This window comes from Platalea leucorodia (genome assembly GCF_965183815.1).
Source record: "Platalea leucorodia genome assembly, chromosome: 19".
In the NCBI taxonomy this organism is placed as follows: domain Eukaryota; kingdom Metazoa; phylum Chordata; class Aves; order Pelecaniformes; family Threskiornithidae; genus Platalea; species Platalea leucorodia.
The window spans coordinates 4,359,923-4,375,884 of record NC_138841.1 but is presented as its reverse complement, the minus strand read 5'-3'; the positions used below and the strand labels follow the sequence as shown (position 1 = coordinate 4,375,884).

The 15,962-nt window shown below is 45.3% G+C and overlaps 1 protein-coding gene across 1 annotated transcript; it reads right to left on the bottom strand.

Moving 5' to 3' along the window:
• Window positions 1–3,852: 3,852 nt before the first annotated feature.
• On the bottom strand, window positions 3,853–15,718 carry CAPZA1 (capping actin protein of muscle Z-line subunit alpha 1). Its single transcript, XM_082330027.1, has 10 exons — window positions 15,649–15,718; window positions 10,731–10,794; window positions 10,451–10,502; window positions 9,547–9,610; window positions 8,128–8,334; window positions 7,632–7,711; window positions 7,125–7,203; window positions 6,559–6,630; window positions 5,867–5,929; window positions 3,853–5,293 (listed from the first exon to the last, which is right to left on the bottom strand). Exons 1-10 carry the CDS (start codon window positions 15,685–15,687, stop codon window positions 5,153–5,155), a joined length of 861 nt encoding a protein of 286 aa, XP_082186153.1. The 5' UTR covers window positions 15,688–15,718; the 3' UTR covers window positions 3,853–5,152.
• Between the last annotated feature and the right edge of the window lie 244 nt (window positions 15,719–15,962).

The following is a 15,962-nucleotide window of genomic DNA, read 5'->3' as shown; positions in this document are numbered from 1 at the left end:
AGTGATGCTCTTTGGGGGCTGGACTCTTGCTTAGGCCATTTATTGAACGGTGAGACCAGTTGTGACATCCCACCTGGGGGAAGGGGAGGGTGACTATGATTTGCAAATCCTCTCGGTGGGGATGAAGGTGGGCCAACACTCAAGGTCTGTAGACAAACACCAGTTTTAATAGAAAGCTTCCATAGAGACAAACATTGAGTACAAATATTCGATACCTGCAAGCCCTCTCACGATTGTATCTACCCCAGCTATGCAGCTAAGCTATGTCGCTTTAGGAAAAATCGAGGGAGGCTGTGCAGTGCTTTACTACAATTTAACAACTTTTTTAACAACTTGACCTTAGAAGAAGTGAAAGGGGGGGGGTGGAGAGAAAGAGGGAAGAAGAGGAGAATCACCAGTCCTGGATCCAGTGTTGGACCTGCCAACGGGGGTATTTGGTGGAGGGAGCCCCCGAGAGAGAGCGAGAGTCCCTATTTCTAGCTTTCAGTCTCTGGACTTCTGGAACCTTCTTTCATCCCAGTTCCAGGTGTTAAGGGAGCAGCAGCCGCCTGAGCGTTCACACACCACTCGGGGAGTCGCACGCACCCCACCCGAGCCTTTAACTGCTCGGACCGCGGTCCCTTCGCAGCGGGCAGCCCCGCTGAGCCGACGGGTGCCCCTTTTCGACTCCTCGCTCACACACACGCTCACCCTCGGGCGCTTTCTCTCCCCTCAGGCTCGACCCTAGGTCTCCCCGAAGCAGAGTCTCCGACATGATGTACGCTGGGCGAATTTATCGAGTGGTGCAGCGGTGCAGAGCAGCTCGAGCTGGGTGCCTCCGGAGAGGGACCCCCCCGATCCCGGGGCAATTGTACCCTTACAGTTTAAGTTCCCCTCCCCTCGGGCGACGGTTCGGTCCAACAGCGATATTTGGGTCTGGGGTCTTCTTGTTCCTCGTTGGATCCTTTCCCTGTCTCCAGGCAGGACGTTCCTTCTCTTATCTTGAATAGCTGCAGCTTCTGCCGATGGTTGTAGCTGCTTTATCTTTCTGGTTTGCCCCGGTTTCAGGGCCTTCCTTCATCCAGCTAAGTAAGAGTTCAGCATACGGTCGGCGCATCTAAGTGAAAGTTCACAGCTTGCAGTCTAAGGCTTCGACAGGTCTTTGGATCCTTATTTGAGCTAAAAAGTGACTTCTACAACACCAGGAGTGGTAGAGATACCAGCCGAATTAAGAGGGGTGACCAGCCGAATTAAGAGGGGTGACCAGTCGAACCAAGAGGAGTGGTACCAGGACCCTCCCCCAGGCAGGACGTGTGTGGGGAAAATGGAGAGCGGTCCCAGCCCAGCGCCAGCGCGGTCCCGGTCTGCGAGGGGAGGTGTCTGCTCCAGGCTGCCCTGCAGCCTGTGCTGGGGCTCTTGGCTGGTAGGGAAGGCTGGCAGGACCCCGCTGGCTGGCGGGCTCAGCTCTGGCGATGCTGCCCGGGGCTGGCCAGGGCTCTCACCTGCCCCGAAACTCCTGGTCGTAGATGCTTCGCAGCGTTTCCCGCCGGTTCTCCTACTCCCGGCCCGTGTCCCGCAGGAGCTGCACGAACCGATCCCCCCACCGCCTGGCCTCCGCCACGCTGAGCCGCGGCATGGCTGAACCGAGCTGTGCCGTGCCAAGGTGCTCCGAGCTGTGCCATGCCGTGCTGGGCTGGCCTGGGCTGGGCCAGGGCTGGCCCCAAAAGGAGAAGCAAAAGCGAAAGGGGCCGTGCACCCTGCAGGCCCACCCGTCCGTGGCTGGGGGCTGGGGGGCGGCTCCTGCCCGCAGGCTCTGGCCCCGCAGCCCCGTAGCATCGCCCCGTGCCCGGTTACAGGAGAGCCTCGCTCGGGGTCCCGCATCCCATGGAGGGTCCCGGCTGCGGGATCCACATGGTGGTGGGAATTGCCCTGGCTGTGTGCGGAGGGGCTGGGGCAGGGGCTGGCCCAGCCTAGGACCCGGCACCCCGAGGGGTGCATCCCCCCCTCGCTGGGCTGCCCCAGAAGGGACAGACCCGTGCCCGAACCGGGCTGTGGTTGCGGGGCTGGAGGGAGCCGAGCTGTTGAGTGCCAAAGGTCTGGCTGGTTGCCACCCCCTGGCCACAGCCCTGGCAGTAGCTGCCCCCAGGGAGGGAGGGCAGAGGCTGCCAGCTCCCATCCGTGCTGCTGTCGGGGCAGGAGAGTGCCCAGGTGCGTTGCATCGCTGGACCTGATGATGCAGGGCAAGAGCTCCCACAGCTGCTCTATAAATAGGGCAGCAGCAGCAGCAAGAGCTGCTTTCCTCTGCTTTCAGCCTCCAGCCTGCCTAGCGAGGGTGGTGATCCCTGGCTTGCTTCTGTAAAACAGCTCAAGACCCTGGGACTGCTCTGGGTGCTGCTTTTGCCTCGTCTGTGGCCCAGGGATGTTGGGGTGAGTCTGCTGGTTTCCCCACCTTAGCTCGGGTGGGTTTTCTCTGACCCAGGCTCTGCTAATGACCTGCCCTTGTCTGGAGGTGGCTGACAGACTGTGATGGTGTAGGGCCCCTCGCAGGCTGCGGGAGGGCTCTCAGGCTGGCAAAAATGGGGGTGTTGCCTTTGGAGAAGTTGCTTCTAAGTCTTTCTGTTAAGCGTTGCAGGCAGAATCCTGGAGCTTTAAGCTTTGATCTTGCAAACAGATGGAAAGCTCTTTCCATGGGGGGCAGCTGGGTCGCCCCGCTGCTCTCTGGGCTGGCAGGACCCATCCTGCAGCGCTGGGCTGGCTTTGCCTTTCCCGGCTCAGGCAAGCTGCGGTGCCTACTCACTCTGACTCATCTGCAGTCAGGCTTTGACTTCCCAACAGAGCCAGCCCAGGATATACCTCGCTCTGGAGCCAGCCTCCGTCTCTGCTGAAGCCTCTGGTCTCCAGCAGTCAATAGCCGCTGGCTTTAAGGATTAGAATGCCTGTGTCACCAGGTCTTGCTTTTCCAAGGAAGAAATAGCTGGGAAGAGGCTAGGACTGGGACAGCTGAGCTGTAGAGAAGGCTGGTGGGGAAAAAGGGCCAGGAGGCAGGCAGGGAATGAGCTGGCCTAAAGGATGATTAGCTAAAGATTTGGAGAAGGATAGAGAGATAGAAAGAACAAGCGGCAGTGAACTACTTGCAGTGTAACGAACCCAGAGCAGGGAAAGACTAGCCTTGAGGCAGATAAAAGCTCTGTTGTGTGCACAGCCTTATCTTGGGCCCCGCTTCAGCTTCACATTCTTGGAATTGCTGCGGTGCTTGTCTGGGTTGGACCACGGCCACAGACCACAGCACCTTACGGTGCTTGCCCACATAACCTTTCATCTCCTCTAGGCGCTGTGGGCAGGGAGGAAATCCTTTCTACAAACACCCGCAGGCAGCACTGTCCTCGTGTCGCTCTTTGCACAGCGGCGTGCAAATCCTCCAGCAGACAGCCCTGCTTTGCACAGCGCATCCAGCTGTTTGTTTCGCAAGCAGAGCAGGAGAGGCGAGGTAGGTGTTACAGTAAGACACAGATGATGAGCGGAATAACCTTGTCCGCTGTGTTTTTCCCAGGGTGAAGTGCTTCATTAGAGCTGAGTAGCTGGTTTTTGCTTAATTTCAAAGTTCTTAGACCTCCAGTTCCCTGGTCTGCGTACCGGGATGGGAGCATCGCCTGGGGGTCTGCCAGCAGTACCACCCCTGCTTTCAGGCTCTTCCTCCTTCATCAGGAGCTAACAGAAGTGAGACCGTGAAAGAACAGACACAAATGGCTTTAAAACAAAGACGGGTGTATTTCTACTAGATTATTTGATACAGAGGATGCCTGTAGGATGAATGGTCAGTCTCAACAGCAAATACAAATATATTTTATTTAGACAAAACTTCTCACAAAGGATAGACACACTTATTTTGTGGTACTACTGCGCAAAACCCGAGGTGTAATGCACAGGCAGTCCCATCCCTATCTTCCCACGCCCTTTTTTTGTGTACTTAAAAACAGGAAGACGCTAGCCAGTTTAAAAAGCCGAACCTAGAGGAAGGCTCAGCGATAACCAAGTGCAAACAAAGCAAAGGGAGTTCACCAAAGGGGGCTGATTTTGCAGTGAATCCATGTTCCGAGTTCTGACTGAGAAAGGCGTACGCGTGCCCCTTCAATTTCCCCTTAAGAGAAACTGGTAGGACTGCTATTTTTGATTTTTACAGAAGAACAAAGTAACATAGAGCAAGCATTTAGAGAGCGATGAAGAGATTAACTCCAAAATCCCCTTTAAGTATGACAAGAAACTGGCCACAATGGAGACAAAATGGAAAGGTTTTTTCTCTCACTTTGGTGCAAGTTTATTTATTTTGTACACTATCCATCCATACACCTGTGATACAAATTCTATGAACCTGCCACAAAGCATTAAAGCACAACATACCTATTATTCTGTAGACATTTGCATCTTTAGTCGCTATCCAGCTTACACGGATCAGCAGTGATTCAACACAGGAACCTGTAGTTCTGTAAAAATGCAGATGTCCGATAACCGTACATACATGAGGGGAGGGGAGAGCAAAATTGTTCGCTTTTAGGGAACGTGGCTCAAATCTTCAGATTAAAAAAAAAAAAAAAAAAGTTACGTCCCTGGAAGAGCTGTCTGCGTAGGGCTTTCTGTAAAGGATCTTGTAAACTCATTTTATATAGTAAAATCTAAGCCTGCAGGCTTTTTGCTGTGTGGAGGTCAGTAATAAGGATACATGAGGACTTACTGCCTTTTGCATTTATTGTATCTTGCAGCATAGCGCCTTGAGCTGTTGGCAGATTTGACAAACTTACTGGAGTACCTGGAGTGCTGTATACGGGTGAAGGGAATGCTCTGCACCCTCAGCTGTATTCCTAATAGGGCTTTTCCAGCTAGGAAGTTTTCCAACCAGTACAATCAGTGATTGAAAACAGCTATACTTCTGAACCATGAATGTGGCTTAATTAAAATAACCTATCAGTAAACGCAGTCACAATAGGAAGTTTATGCGGCAGGAAACACAAAACACAAAGACAACGCTATTTGTTCCACAGTTCTCTCTGAGGCTAGAAAACCTGTTAACTTCGAAAGCCCTAGAAAAACGGTGCACTGGTTTAGAAACCACCTACTTGGCATAGGACCACATTTGTTTTTTGCACACAAACATTTCAGAAATCTCCTTATTTCCGCATTAAGCATTCTGCATTTCTTTGCCAATCTTGTAGCTGAGGATTTTGTTCCAGTCGATCTTGGTGCGGGTGACGGGTAGCTGCCGGCGTAGGGCTTTGAAAGTGGTGTCCGACATAGTCTGGTAGTTTTCACTGATTGCTGTCTGCAAGGGCAGGGAGATTCAGTTAGGGCAGTAACAAGACACTCTGAAGACGCATGACTCGGTGTTAAAGCCACAAAACCCTTTCTACAAGGCGAAGGCACGCTATTAACTAAATTCATAACGCAGTCACCAGCGTGTGTGCAAGTAAAAGGGTTTCTGTTAAACTCCCCTGTGAAGGTAGCAGTGTCTCCTTAGGTGTTTCACTGACTTATCTGTGTCGAGTCTCCTTGCACACAGGCTGGGACAACGTAAAAAGCTGTCACACACATTTCCTCTTCAGTATTTTTAACTGTCACAGAGGAAAACAGACTCACCCACGCCCCTTCCATGCTTGTTCCAGGCATCATTTGTAACCCTTTAAAATAACTATACAGCAGACTTGATTATTAATTACACACAGCTTTACAACTATATTATTTAAACAAATACTACTGCCCTTTCCTAAGTTATTCTTACAGTCAATACCAGACTCAGCCAGAAACAGAATTAGAGGTCAATTTTCCATGTTTCCATTAACTGTCCATGGAGACTGATATGATTCCATCATATTTCTTTAACAACCACTGATCTTACCTGGTACTCGTTTTCTGCATTTTCTATTATCTTAATAAATTCCTTAGCTGTCTGGACATCACTCTGCAAAGGAGAAAAATAATTTTTTATATGTTTAACAGGAACTTACAAAAGCCACACAACAGATTTCTTCTCAAACGACAGGCTCAGTACAGATGAAGTGGATAACGTCAGCAGCTTCCGCCTCACGTTTGGGGCTGGGTTCCCTTCCCTCACTGCGGGTGTCTCAAGTCATGCTCAAGATAGAGGTATGTACTGGCTGGAGCTTGTGCTCCAAGCTGAAACAGGACTGCACCCTAGTGAGCAAAAGGGAAGTAGACCTTCATGGTATTGAGATTTTGTGACTGTTGCTCCCTCTACTGTACAACAGGACTTCTTATCTTCCCTTAGTACTGCTCTTACTGTTTGTTTCCCTTGCATATAGATAGAAACGCATATTCTGCCCTCTTTAACTGAGACACATAAGATAAGCTTTCCAATCGAGACTGTACTTTCTAGTACAGTCTAATGTTAAGCAACTGAGAATCTGGGTTTCCCATATAACTCTAAACACCACATCTACACTGACTAGTCACCCTAAAATTACATTACTTTAAAGTCAAGAGAATGTAGTCATAGAAGTGTATGCTTCATGAGATGTTTAAGAAATAAAATAGTGGCTTTATCATAAAAAAATCTTTTAGCATACTTACTGAAACCTGTACGGAGTCCTGGATATCTTTATGACTAACCAGCTGAACATTGCCATCTTCATAATAATGCACCTGAACCAAGAGACAAAATGCAGGTTATCATTAACACTCGTGATAATCCCTAGAGCCCCCAAATGCTACCAGAATGGCACAACAGCACTGTTGTGCCAGTCTTCTCTGCTTACGTGGAGGCTAAAAGCAGGATGGATTTTCTAAAAGGTTTCATTCTTTGTCAAGACTGTTCAAGATTATGTTAATGCAGTAAACGCCTAGAGTTGAAATAAGAGCAATTATAAAAGAATTCATCGTATAGGTTTTAGCCCTATAAAGTGAAGCAGACTTGGAGGCATACAGGGTAGTGCTATATAATAAACCACATGCCAGATTGTAGACGATGTCCAAAACACTACTTCTAAAATTAATTTCTTCAATTGTATAGTTTAATAGCATCTTGAGTTGAGAAGGACATCTCGGCTGTAGTTCAGCATCTCATTCTAAGTAGAATGCATTACTGTAGGAGAAGCACAAGGCAGCTTCTCCCGTTATTGCCAGAAAAAGTAACTCACCTGGATCTTGAGCACTGCGGCCACTTGAGCTGTTGGTGGTGTGATGGTAAACTTCCATTCTGATCTCCAACGACCATTCCTGAAAACAATCAAAGCATGAAAACTCTATTTCCTAAAAGCTCTAACAACAAAAAGAACCAAATTAACAAGAGCAAGTTGTTTTTCCTGTCATCTTACAACCCATATTACACTGAATTAAATTTCTGAAGCACAGCTGAATACAATGCTGCTTCAGTACAGACTAGCTCCAGTGTACTTGTGCTCTGGAATATGTAAGGGGGTATCTATCTAGCTCTGCTTTTCTCTCTGGATAGGTCACTGAGCCAGACTGAAGGCTTTAGGGGAGTGCCAAGGGGGCTGCAAGGAAAACAGACTATGGAATGAGCAGCAGAACTTCTTGGGAAGCCCAAGACTACTTGCCCTTCGGACTGTGTCAGAAGACAGAGAGGATGGGTTTGTTTGAGGACTAGTAAAGGAAGAAAATACACTATGTTGAAAGAGTCTTACCAGAAGTTTTTGGGCTGGAACTGGTGGCTCTCAATACAGGCAATAATTGTCTGCTGCCCATCTATAGATTTACCATAAACCTGTATGTAGAAAAAGAGTTAAAAAGGCCCAAGAGCTGAGGAAAAGCCATTCTTAATTTCTGCTCTTGGCAGCATTGCGGAGGCTTGCTATTGTGGTATCTCACTGGGAACACGTACCACTAATTACATTGTCCAATACCTCCATTTGCGCATATGTGCACATAATGCCTCCTTTTTATTAACTGCAGGTGTTAAGGGGCTTGGCAGTCACGACTATGAAAAATGAGGCTAGTACATCTTTACCGCTGTGTGCATACCAAGATATTTGCACCCTCTTTGGAACTTGTTATTCCAAAGTTAGCAAAAATGCTAGTGAGGATGGAGAATTCAAACAGCACTGCCCAGCACAAAGTCCGCTCAAGGTACTGACTGACACGGAGCAATGAAGTTGCAGTGAAACAAGATGGATACTCAACAGTACAGAAGCCATTGGGGTAATGATCTTTCACATAAGCTCTCAATGCACTGTCACAGGCATCTCTCCATTGTTTTAAAGCTGATTCTGTGTCCTCAGGCTGGGGGTCACTTGCTTCTTTCCTTAAATGATCAAACTTAAATGAAAGTTTGTTTCTTGGGTCTAAAAATCTGCCATTGCCCAGATCACCATGTTCTGTGATTAAGACCTGTAAAAGAAGTTGAAATTAAGATACACTTATGCTGCTGTAAATGTGCTGTTTTGCAATTTTCCCTGACTATTTGAATAGATATCAATGTTTCAACAGATTTTTTTCATTGAGCTATAATATCTCATAAAGAAACAAGGATTTTCAGTAACAATTTCAACTAAGAGTAGTTGTAGTGAGGCTGTAGGTAAACTCTCTGCTCTTCACAGTAATACTGCACTTAGTCTTGTGACCCAGAAATGGCTGTATTATAATAATGTATATATTTAGCTTAAAGGTGAGCATCCTTACAATATAAACAGGTGGTTTTGCTTTTAAAGTTATTTTTACTGTTTTCCTTCCCCATTTCTAAAGGAAACAAAGAATTTTGCTGTGGAATTTACCATTTGTTGTCATGTTCCATGTTGCAATAGGTCCCCTTCTGGTCAAGAAGGGTATATAGAAGTGGCTACTTCTAAGATGCACAAACTAAAGTACACAGCAAAGCAGCACTGTACCTTCCCTCTCCTTTGTCTTATTCACCATAATTCTCTGGCTTCCCAAACATTGACTTTATTTATTTTTTTTTTTAATGCAGATTGTACTGTAACTTTCTCTTGTCAAAGCTATTTCTATGGACAGCCCTCTTAAAAATACCTGCCTCCTATGAACGTATCTGGGACACCAGAAAAGCTAGGTCAGTACTTGGCTCAGAGAATAGAACAGATGTTCAGGCCAGCTTTCTTTGCTGGCACAGGCTGAATGTTATTAGTTTGGTATAATCAAAGATACAATATGGTTTTTAGCGTAGCTGGGAACGGATTAAAAATGCAGAAAATGAAAAAAAAATACTATTAAGAATCTACTACTGATTGTCATTAGGAACTGTAAGCAGGTAGCAACATAAGAATTTGTACGTGAGCTTTAAATAAACAGTAATCTTTAATCATTCATACTCTAAGTAGAATTCCAGTGACTTCAGCATGGAGCTCTACTTAAGGAACACTGAATTAGAGTTACTAGGTGGGATCAGACAATACTTTAAGAGAAAATTTCACCTATGCTTCTTCTATAAGAACACAAGTTTGGTAATAGAATGATGTGTGGGGGAAGGAGGAGAGGTGATAACTTGTGAGCAGAATGAAACTAGTCAACATCTTGATGAAATAATGTTTTAATTGTTTTTGCACAGTGTAGTAATACAAACCTCAAGTGTAAAACGTTTTCTCTTACCTGATCATCATACCCTTCTATCTTCACCGGAGTGAACTGATCCATGTTATACTGTGCAAATGCACTGTTAAGAATGAAAAGAACGTGAACTTTAGCTGTACGTGCACATTTATTTTGACTCAAGAATAAGTACCTGGTGTGATTTGTATTACAGAAAATTTCAACTTGATTTGGCAAATAATACACATGAGCACTCTTTAAGGATTTTTCAATACCTTTTATTGACAATAGCTATAAAAACTCAGGTCTAAAGCCAGGTTTATTTAGTGATGACCAGGAAAGTACAGAGTTCAAAAGCAGAACAGCAGGCAGCCTGGGGGAATATGAGCAAGCCAAGGCAAAACAGGAACACCCCAGCTACAATTCAGAGAGCAGCAAGGTAAACAAATGAGTAGAGTAATATTTACAGCAATTTTCTGATTTAAAGACCTGCTGACTGACATGCCACCTAGCTTGAAGTAAAATCTTCGCATCAAAAAGCTTGTATGCGTAACCTTTAAGCACCTTCTGATGAGACTGTGCAAGTAAACAAGATATTCTGAAAGCTTTGTTTTTGAGGGCAGTTCTTTTTCTAAACTTTGGCTAGGGATTACTCAGTATTTCAGGCTTCACTTGCTTTACAAATCACGCTTCAACAAGATCAGACATTCCTGCTGCTGCAGAGTTAAACTTTTTGGCAGAGTGCCTTCCTGTCAGTTTTATATGGCCTCTACAGCACAAATTCCAATTCAGGCCTTTTAAAAAGAATCATCCATGCCTTCCATTACGTATTTTGTTGGGGGGATAAGGAATTACAGATTTCTCTCAATGCAACAAATGGCTTTCTTTGTCACAGAATGATGGGTGTAAGAAAACATGCATCTCTGATGGTAATTTGACTTGTGTTTGCAATATTAGTACTTACTGTGCTGCTCCCTCCCTGAGAAGATTGTCATTGTTAAGCAATAACCGGACATCTGGAGAAGAGAGTGGTAGGTTATTATATTTTTTGATCACATGTTTCTCTTTATGCATTTCAATTTCAACTGTACAAATGCAAACATTAAAATGATGAAATCATTTCATTAAACATATGTAGTCACAGAATGACAGCACGCTTTTCCCTCACCACTTCTTAACCTTAAAAGCAGTATACTGTGACACAGCCTTATAATAGATGAAATCATTTTTTCTTATTTACTTACCATTGAATACTTCATTGAATTCTCCAGGGGGTGCATGAGTGATGAATTTTGCAGCTATACGCACCTACAATGAAGCAGAAGAGTAATTAAACTGAAGACAAAAGATAATTTACTGAGTTCATACATACTGCAGCCTACACTGAAGCAATTCAAGAACAAAACCAATTCTGACAGTGATAGGAAGTGCCAGATTTAGAGAGAAGTCTAAGCATGCATTGTCAAAATGGAAATAGTCTTGGAAGACCAGATTTTTTTCAGTGTAACTGAGCAGAAGAATTTCAAATGTACTCAGGAAGAATTGCAAACTTCACGTGGGCACCTGTAAAAATGTGAACAGTTCAACCTGCGTATTACTAACCTATTTAAAGAATATGAACGCTGGCTAGCCACTCTTCTTGGTGACATTCTTAAACAATGTCTTTTCCTGATCCTTGCTAGTAATCAGAAACCTAAATGCCAAGGTATAAAAAGAATAAGAAACCACTGCGGTAAAAGTGACACTATAACTAGATGGTAACCTACAGAACAACCATATAGCTAAGGAGTGTCTGACATATATTGCAAGACGCTGTGACTCCCTGTGATGCAACTTGTTTGCTGCTGATGACTGGCTGAAGGAGGTGCCACCGCTTCAGAGCAACCAGCGTGTGAAGGATGAGAGGTTGATCCCTCTAGAAATGGAGCAGTAAATCAATTACATCAGCCGCCATGGGACTGCTTCCAGAGTTAATTATGCCTCACGGACTTTGAAAAGCCACTGATGTGCTCAGAGTGCAGAAGAGGTATGGAGATACAAAGTAAAAAGCTGGGAACTGACAGAAATGGGGGAGGTGATGGAAAGTGCCAAAACGTACCCGAGAAGTCAGACAGAGCCTCTAAATGAAAACATCCAAATTTCAGCAGGTGAATTTTTTTTTTTTTTTCTTCCCCTTGATCCTCTAATGCTGCCCTGGTCCCTCCTAACCCTGAGCAGCAGACACATCACCTGTGCCATCCCGTGGCATGTCACTCCTCTTATCTTGAAGTAGTATTTTATTGGAAACCGTACCGTAGTCCAGACATGAAGTGTCACAGCAGTAGAAGAACTAAGGCATGTGGAACTGTGAGTGATACAATAAATAACTGAAAAGGGCAACTGTAAGGGAAACACCTGAATGTCTGCAAACTTTGAAGCTAGAAAAGAAAAACCCATTATCTTCTAAAAAGTAATAAAACTGCACTGTGTTCCAAAATCCAATATATGTGTCTTGGATTGTTAGAATTTAAGTGGTCTAGGTATTGATTCTGTTGAAATTAGTGAGAGTTTATGGTTTTCATAATCAAATCTTTTATGGTTTTTACAGGACCAAAGGGAATAGAATCATCTTGGAAGACTTGAAACAGGAAATGCCACAAAATTAGACCTCTCCCTTAAAATAATAATGTCACATTTCTTCCAATAAGCACAGCTAACAAAGCCGTGCAATAAGCCTTTCTTGCTCAACCAGACATTTATTGAAGATGACTGCAGAACAGTGCTCATTACAACTCTGAGTACTTTTTCTGCTTTTCATTTTGAGCAGTACAACAAAGGAGTGTGTATATATCAAACTACTTCAGCTGAATTATTGCCAGAGCTGGAAATAACTTGCTCTTCTCAACAGTCTTCCTTGTTTTAATTAGAAATTCTTGTTTGTATTTTTTGTCGCATAATGATTTAAAGCAAGCCATGAAAGGAAATAAACACCTTTCCAAACCAAGGGTATTCTCCCTTATTCCAACAGTATCAAGTAACAGCTCTCCCTTAACTGGACTGAGTTTCAGATAAAAATAGATCATTTTCCAAACTAGCATCTATTTTAAAAAAATATATATACACATTCTTTATGCCTTAAATAATTATGCAATATAAATGAAAAACGAAGAAGTCTGTAACTTGTGTAATTGATACAATACAGAAGGTCAAACCATTTTCTCCTAATTTTTTGCTTTTTAGATAAGGTTGGTAAGTATACAGCAATGCCAAAAATGTAGCTCTGTCTGAAAATTTTCACTATTTGAAGAACTGTAATTAGGACACATTGCTGCCATAATCTTGTTAGATTTCACTATCAGAAACTTGGATGGTGATGAGGACAACCTAGCAGTAATTAAGAGGGACACTGCTGCTTTATATCCTCTGTGGACTTTGCTGAGAGCCAGCCCTAAATGGCTGAAAGACTTCTGAAATAACACCGTGTGCTTTTCTAAGAAAGCGCAAGTGTAAGCACTAGTACAGGCACATCAGACTGTGCTAAAGCGTTTATAAACATGTACCACTTCATGCCATAATGCCTTTCAGTGGGAGGATTGCACTAGAAAACATCCTGCAAATTAACTCCCCAGATGAACAGATTCCCTTTTATAAGGTGCTTCAACATGTGGAAAAATAAGGTTCTTAAAAAGCCATAAAATTTAGCGTCTTATAAATTTATGCAACAATGTTGTGGCTGCAGAATTGTACTGTACATGGAACCCTCATAAAAGGGACCACTGTTTTAGTAAGTTGACTTTTAGATCAACAGATTCTCATAAACAGATCCTTGTGAAAAAAAGATATTACAGGAGAGATTTTTACAGTCTTCCATGAATTCTTCCACTTGGAAGGACGTATAAAATGAAATCAACACAGAAAGGACTCTGCATTTCAATCCAATGTTATCACAAAACCAGCCATAAACAAAGCAAACACTGCAAGTGAAAGTGTTCACTTTTATAAAGTGTCCCTAGCCCTGCCTCTCTTGTGGAGCAATAAAATACACAGCATTTAAGTCAAACTATTGAAATCAGGAGCGAAGTGCAGGAAACAGGCTGCAGAGTAATTAATTCTAAATGTCAAGCATTTGAATCGTTGTTCGTTTTTAGAGTTGACTTGCTTCAAAGCGCTTACAACACGGCGGCAGGATGTTCATTTGCAGAAGCACGAAAATAAGACTTTCTGCAAGCTGACCTACTTCCTGGCCACCATTGCCATTTCAGGTAGCTCGCAGCGCGCTAAGCAAAACGAACTTCCCGTTTCTAAAATGGGGAAAGCGTCTGAGAGGGAAGCTGCTCAACCATTATTTTAAGCTGGCAAAATGCCCGCAGAATGAACTTAAGTAGACAATAAGGTGTGTTGCAGTAGACCTTAAACTAAAATGAATGCCGTGGCTTACCTAAAATATGCCTATAGAGAATAAAGAAGTAAGGCTTGGGGGGGATGAAATGAATTAATTTTGTTACTCTATTACTTTTTTGTTTCTTTATTTTATTTTAATCCACCGGTAAACTCATATTTAAAAAAGGAAACATATATAAAAGTTCTAGACCTATCCGAATGGTTATAACATGGATACTATAGTAAGTCTTTGCCGCGTGTTTCTTTTTCAGATCCTCACTTAAGATTATCCTTTTCTACCTGTGCTAAGCATGGAGCTACTTCAAACTGAATCGTGGTTGCCTGAGCCGGGACATGAAGTAGAACGTAGGCTCCAATTTCAAGCAAAATCCCATCTACTCCGCCAAACAAAGTACTTGGGCACACATTGTTCTGAAGGGCCTCTTCTCGAAGGACAAATCTTCCCCACAAGTGCTTTGGAAGAACTGGAGACTTCAGGTAAATGCAGTGGGAGGGGGAGAAAACCACCCAGTGACCCCAGGTTCTTGCAACGCTGACTCTCACCCCCAGACTAAATGGCTAGCCTAGGTGTAGCCTACAAGCAGGGACTCCAGTTCTCCTTCCAGCTCTCTTAAGGACTTGCTAGATTACCAAGGGCAATTTACTTCACCTCCTTCGCCCTCAAACCTCTACCACCATAACCCGCAACATGATAAAGCTTTACTTTTGTTTTAATTTTCACATCAAATGTTACAACGCCTTTGATTTTTAAGAGTTCAAATGAAATTCAGCCAAATGACAGAGTAAAACATTTTATACAGAATTGGATAGATTTCAGTAACGTGCTAAAGAGCATATGAATTCTGTTCTGGAATACTCATTTCAAACCATGCTCATGTGATCTAAAATATTAACTAAAGGGTGAATTGCACCTTTAAAGCTCTATCTGCTTGTTTCACAATGAATGTCACTGTAATGAAGCTGAAATTGGCAGTTTAAGGGAAAAATGAAAGCAGGCTCCAAACCCTAGGATCCTTGAAGATCTATGAGCCTTAATGCCCCACTTCGGAACGTTAAAAAACAAAGCAAAAAGCTATGTGTAATATTTTTATGATGTGAGGAGCAGCGGTGGATTTTTCAAGTACCGTTTGTAGGTAACCAGTGTCTACAGACTTGCAGAAAAGGCTGCATGTTAGTTTGTGACATGAAACTCAGTGCTGCTTGTAAGACACTCATTTTTCCGCATTCCTAGGCAAGAGGAAGTCTGCTCATTTCTCCATTTCTCCTAAAATAAACATTGCTCTATTTGCTCCTGCTTAGTCCCTTCCACCCAGTATGATTTGTAGGATCTACATCAAAGTTACTGTCGCCAGCGGGGGCAAGCAAAAAACGTGAAAACACGCTCTGAAGGTGTTTTGGAACTGAACAGGTTTCACAGCACCTTTTAAAGACGCTGCTAACTCTGTCGGCCTGGGAAAAGAAAGCCGAAAAGCAGAACATATATTTTCAGGCACAGAGAGGCGCCGAGGCACCTCAGCTGCACCCAGGCAATAAGGAAATCGAAATGCAAAGCGTTGCGCTGATAAGTAAGCGCTGATCCCTGGCCGGCCGGCCTCTCACCCGAGCAGCGGCGGCCCGGCCGGTCTCGGCGGCCCGCCCGCCCCGAGGCAGAGGGAGGCCGGGCCGCAGGCCGGCCCGCCGGCACCGGGTGAGCCTCCCCGCCACCCCCCGCCCGCTGCCCTCCCGCGGGTGCTGCAGGGGCGGCGGCGCCGGCCCGCCGCGGAGGGGCGGCCCCCTCCCTACCTTCTCCTCATCCGACACCCGGTCCTCGAAGTCGGCCATTTTGGCAGCTCTGGGCCCGGCCCGGCCCCGCGCGGAGCATGACGGGAGCGGCGGACCGGGCGCCGCCGCCGGGCTGGGCCGGAAGCGCCGCCAGCGCCATGTTGGCTGCGGGCAGACGCCGTGTGGCGGCCATTGTAGGAGCGGGCGGGCCCGCCCGGGACGGGGAGGACCGCGCCGGTGGGGCCGCAGCGACCGGGGGTGATGCCGGGGCCTTCGGGGCTCCCCGGGCGCGGCGTGGCGGGGGACGCTGGGGGCAGCGCCCCGCCGGCGGGGGA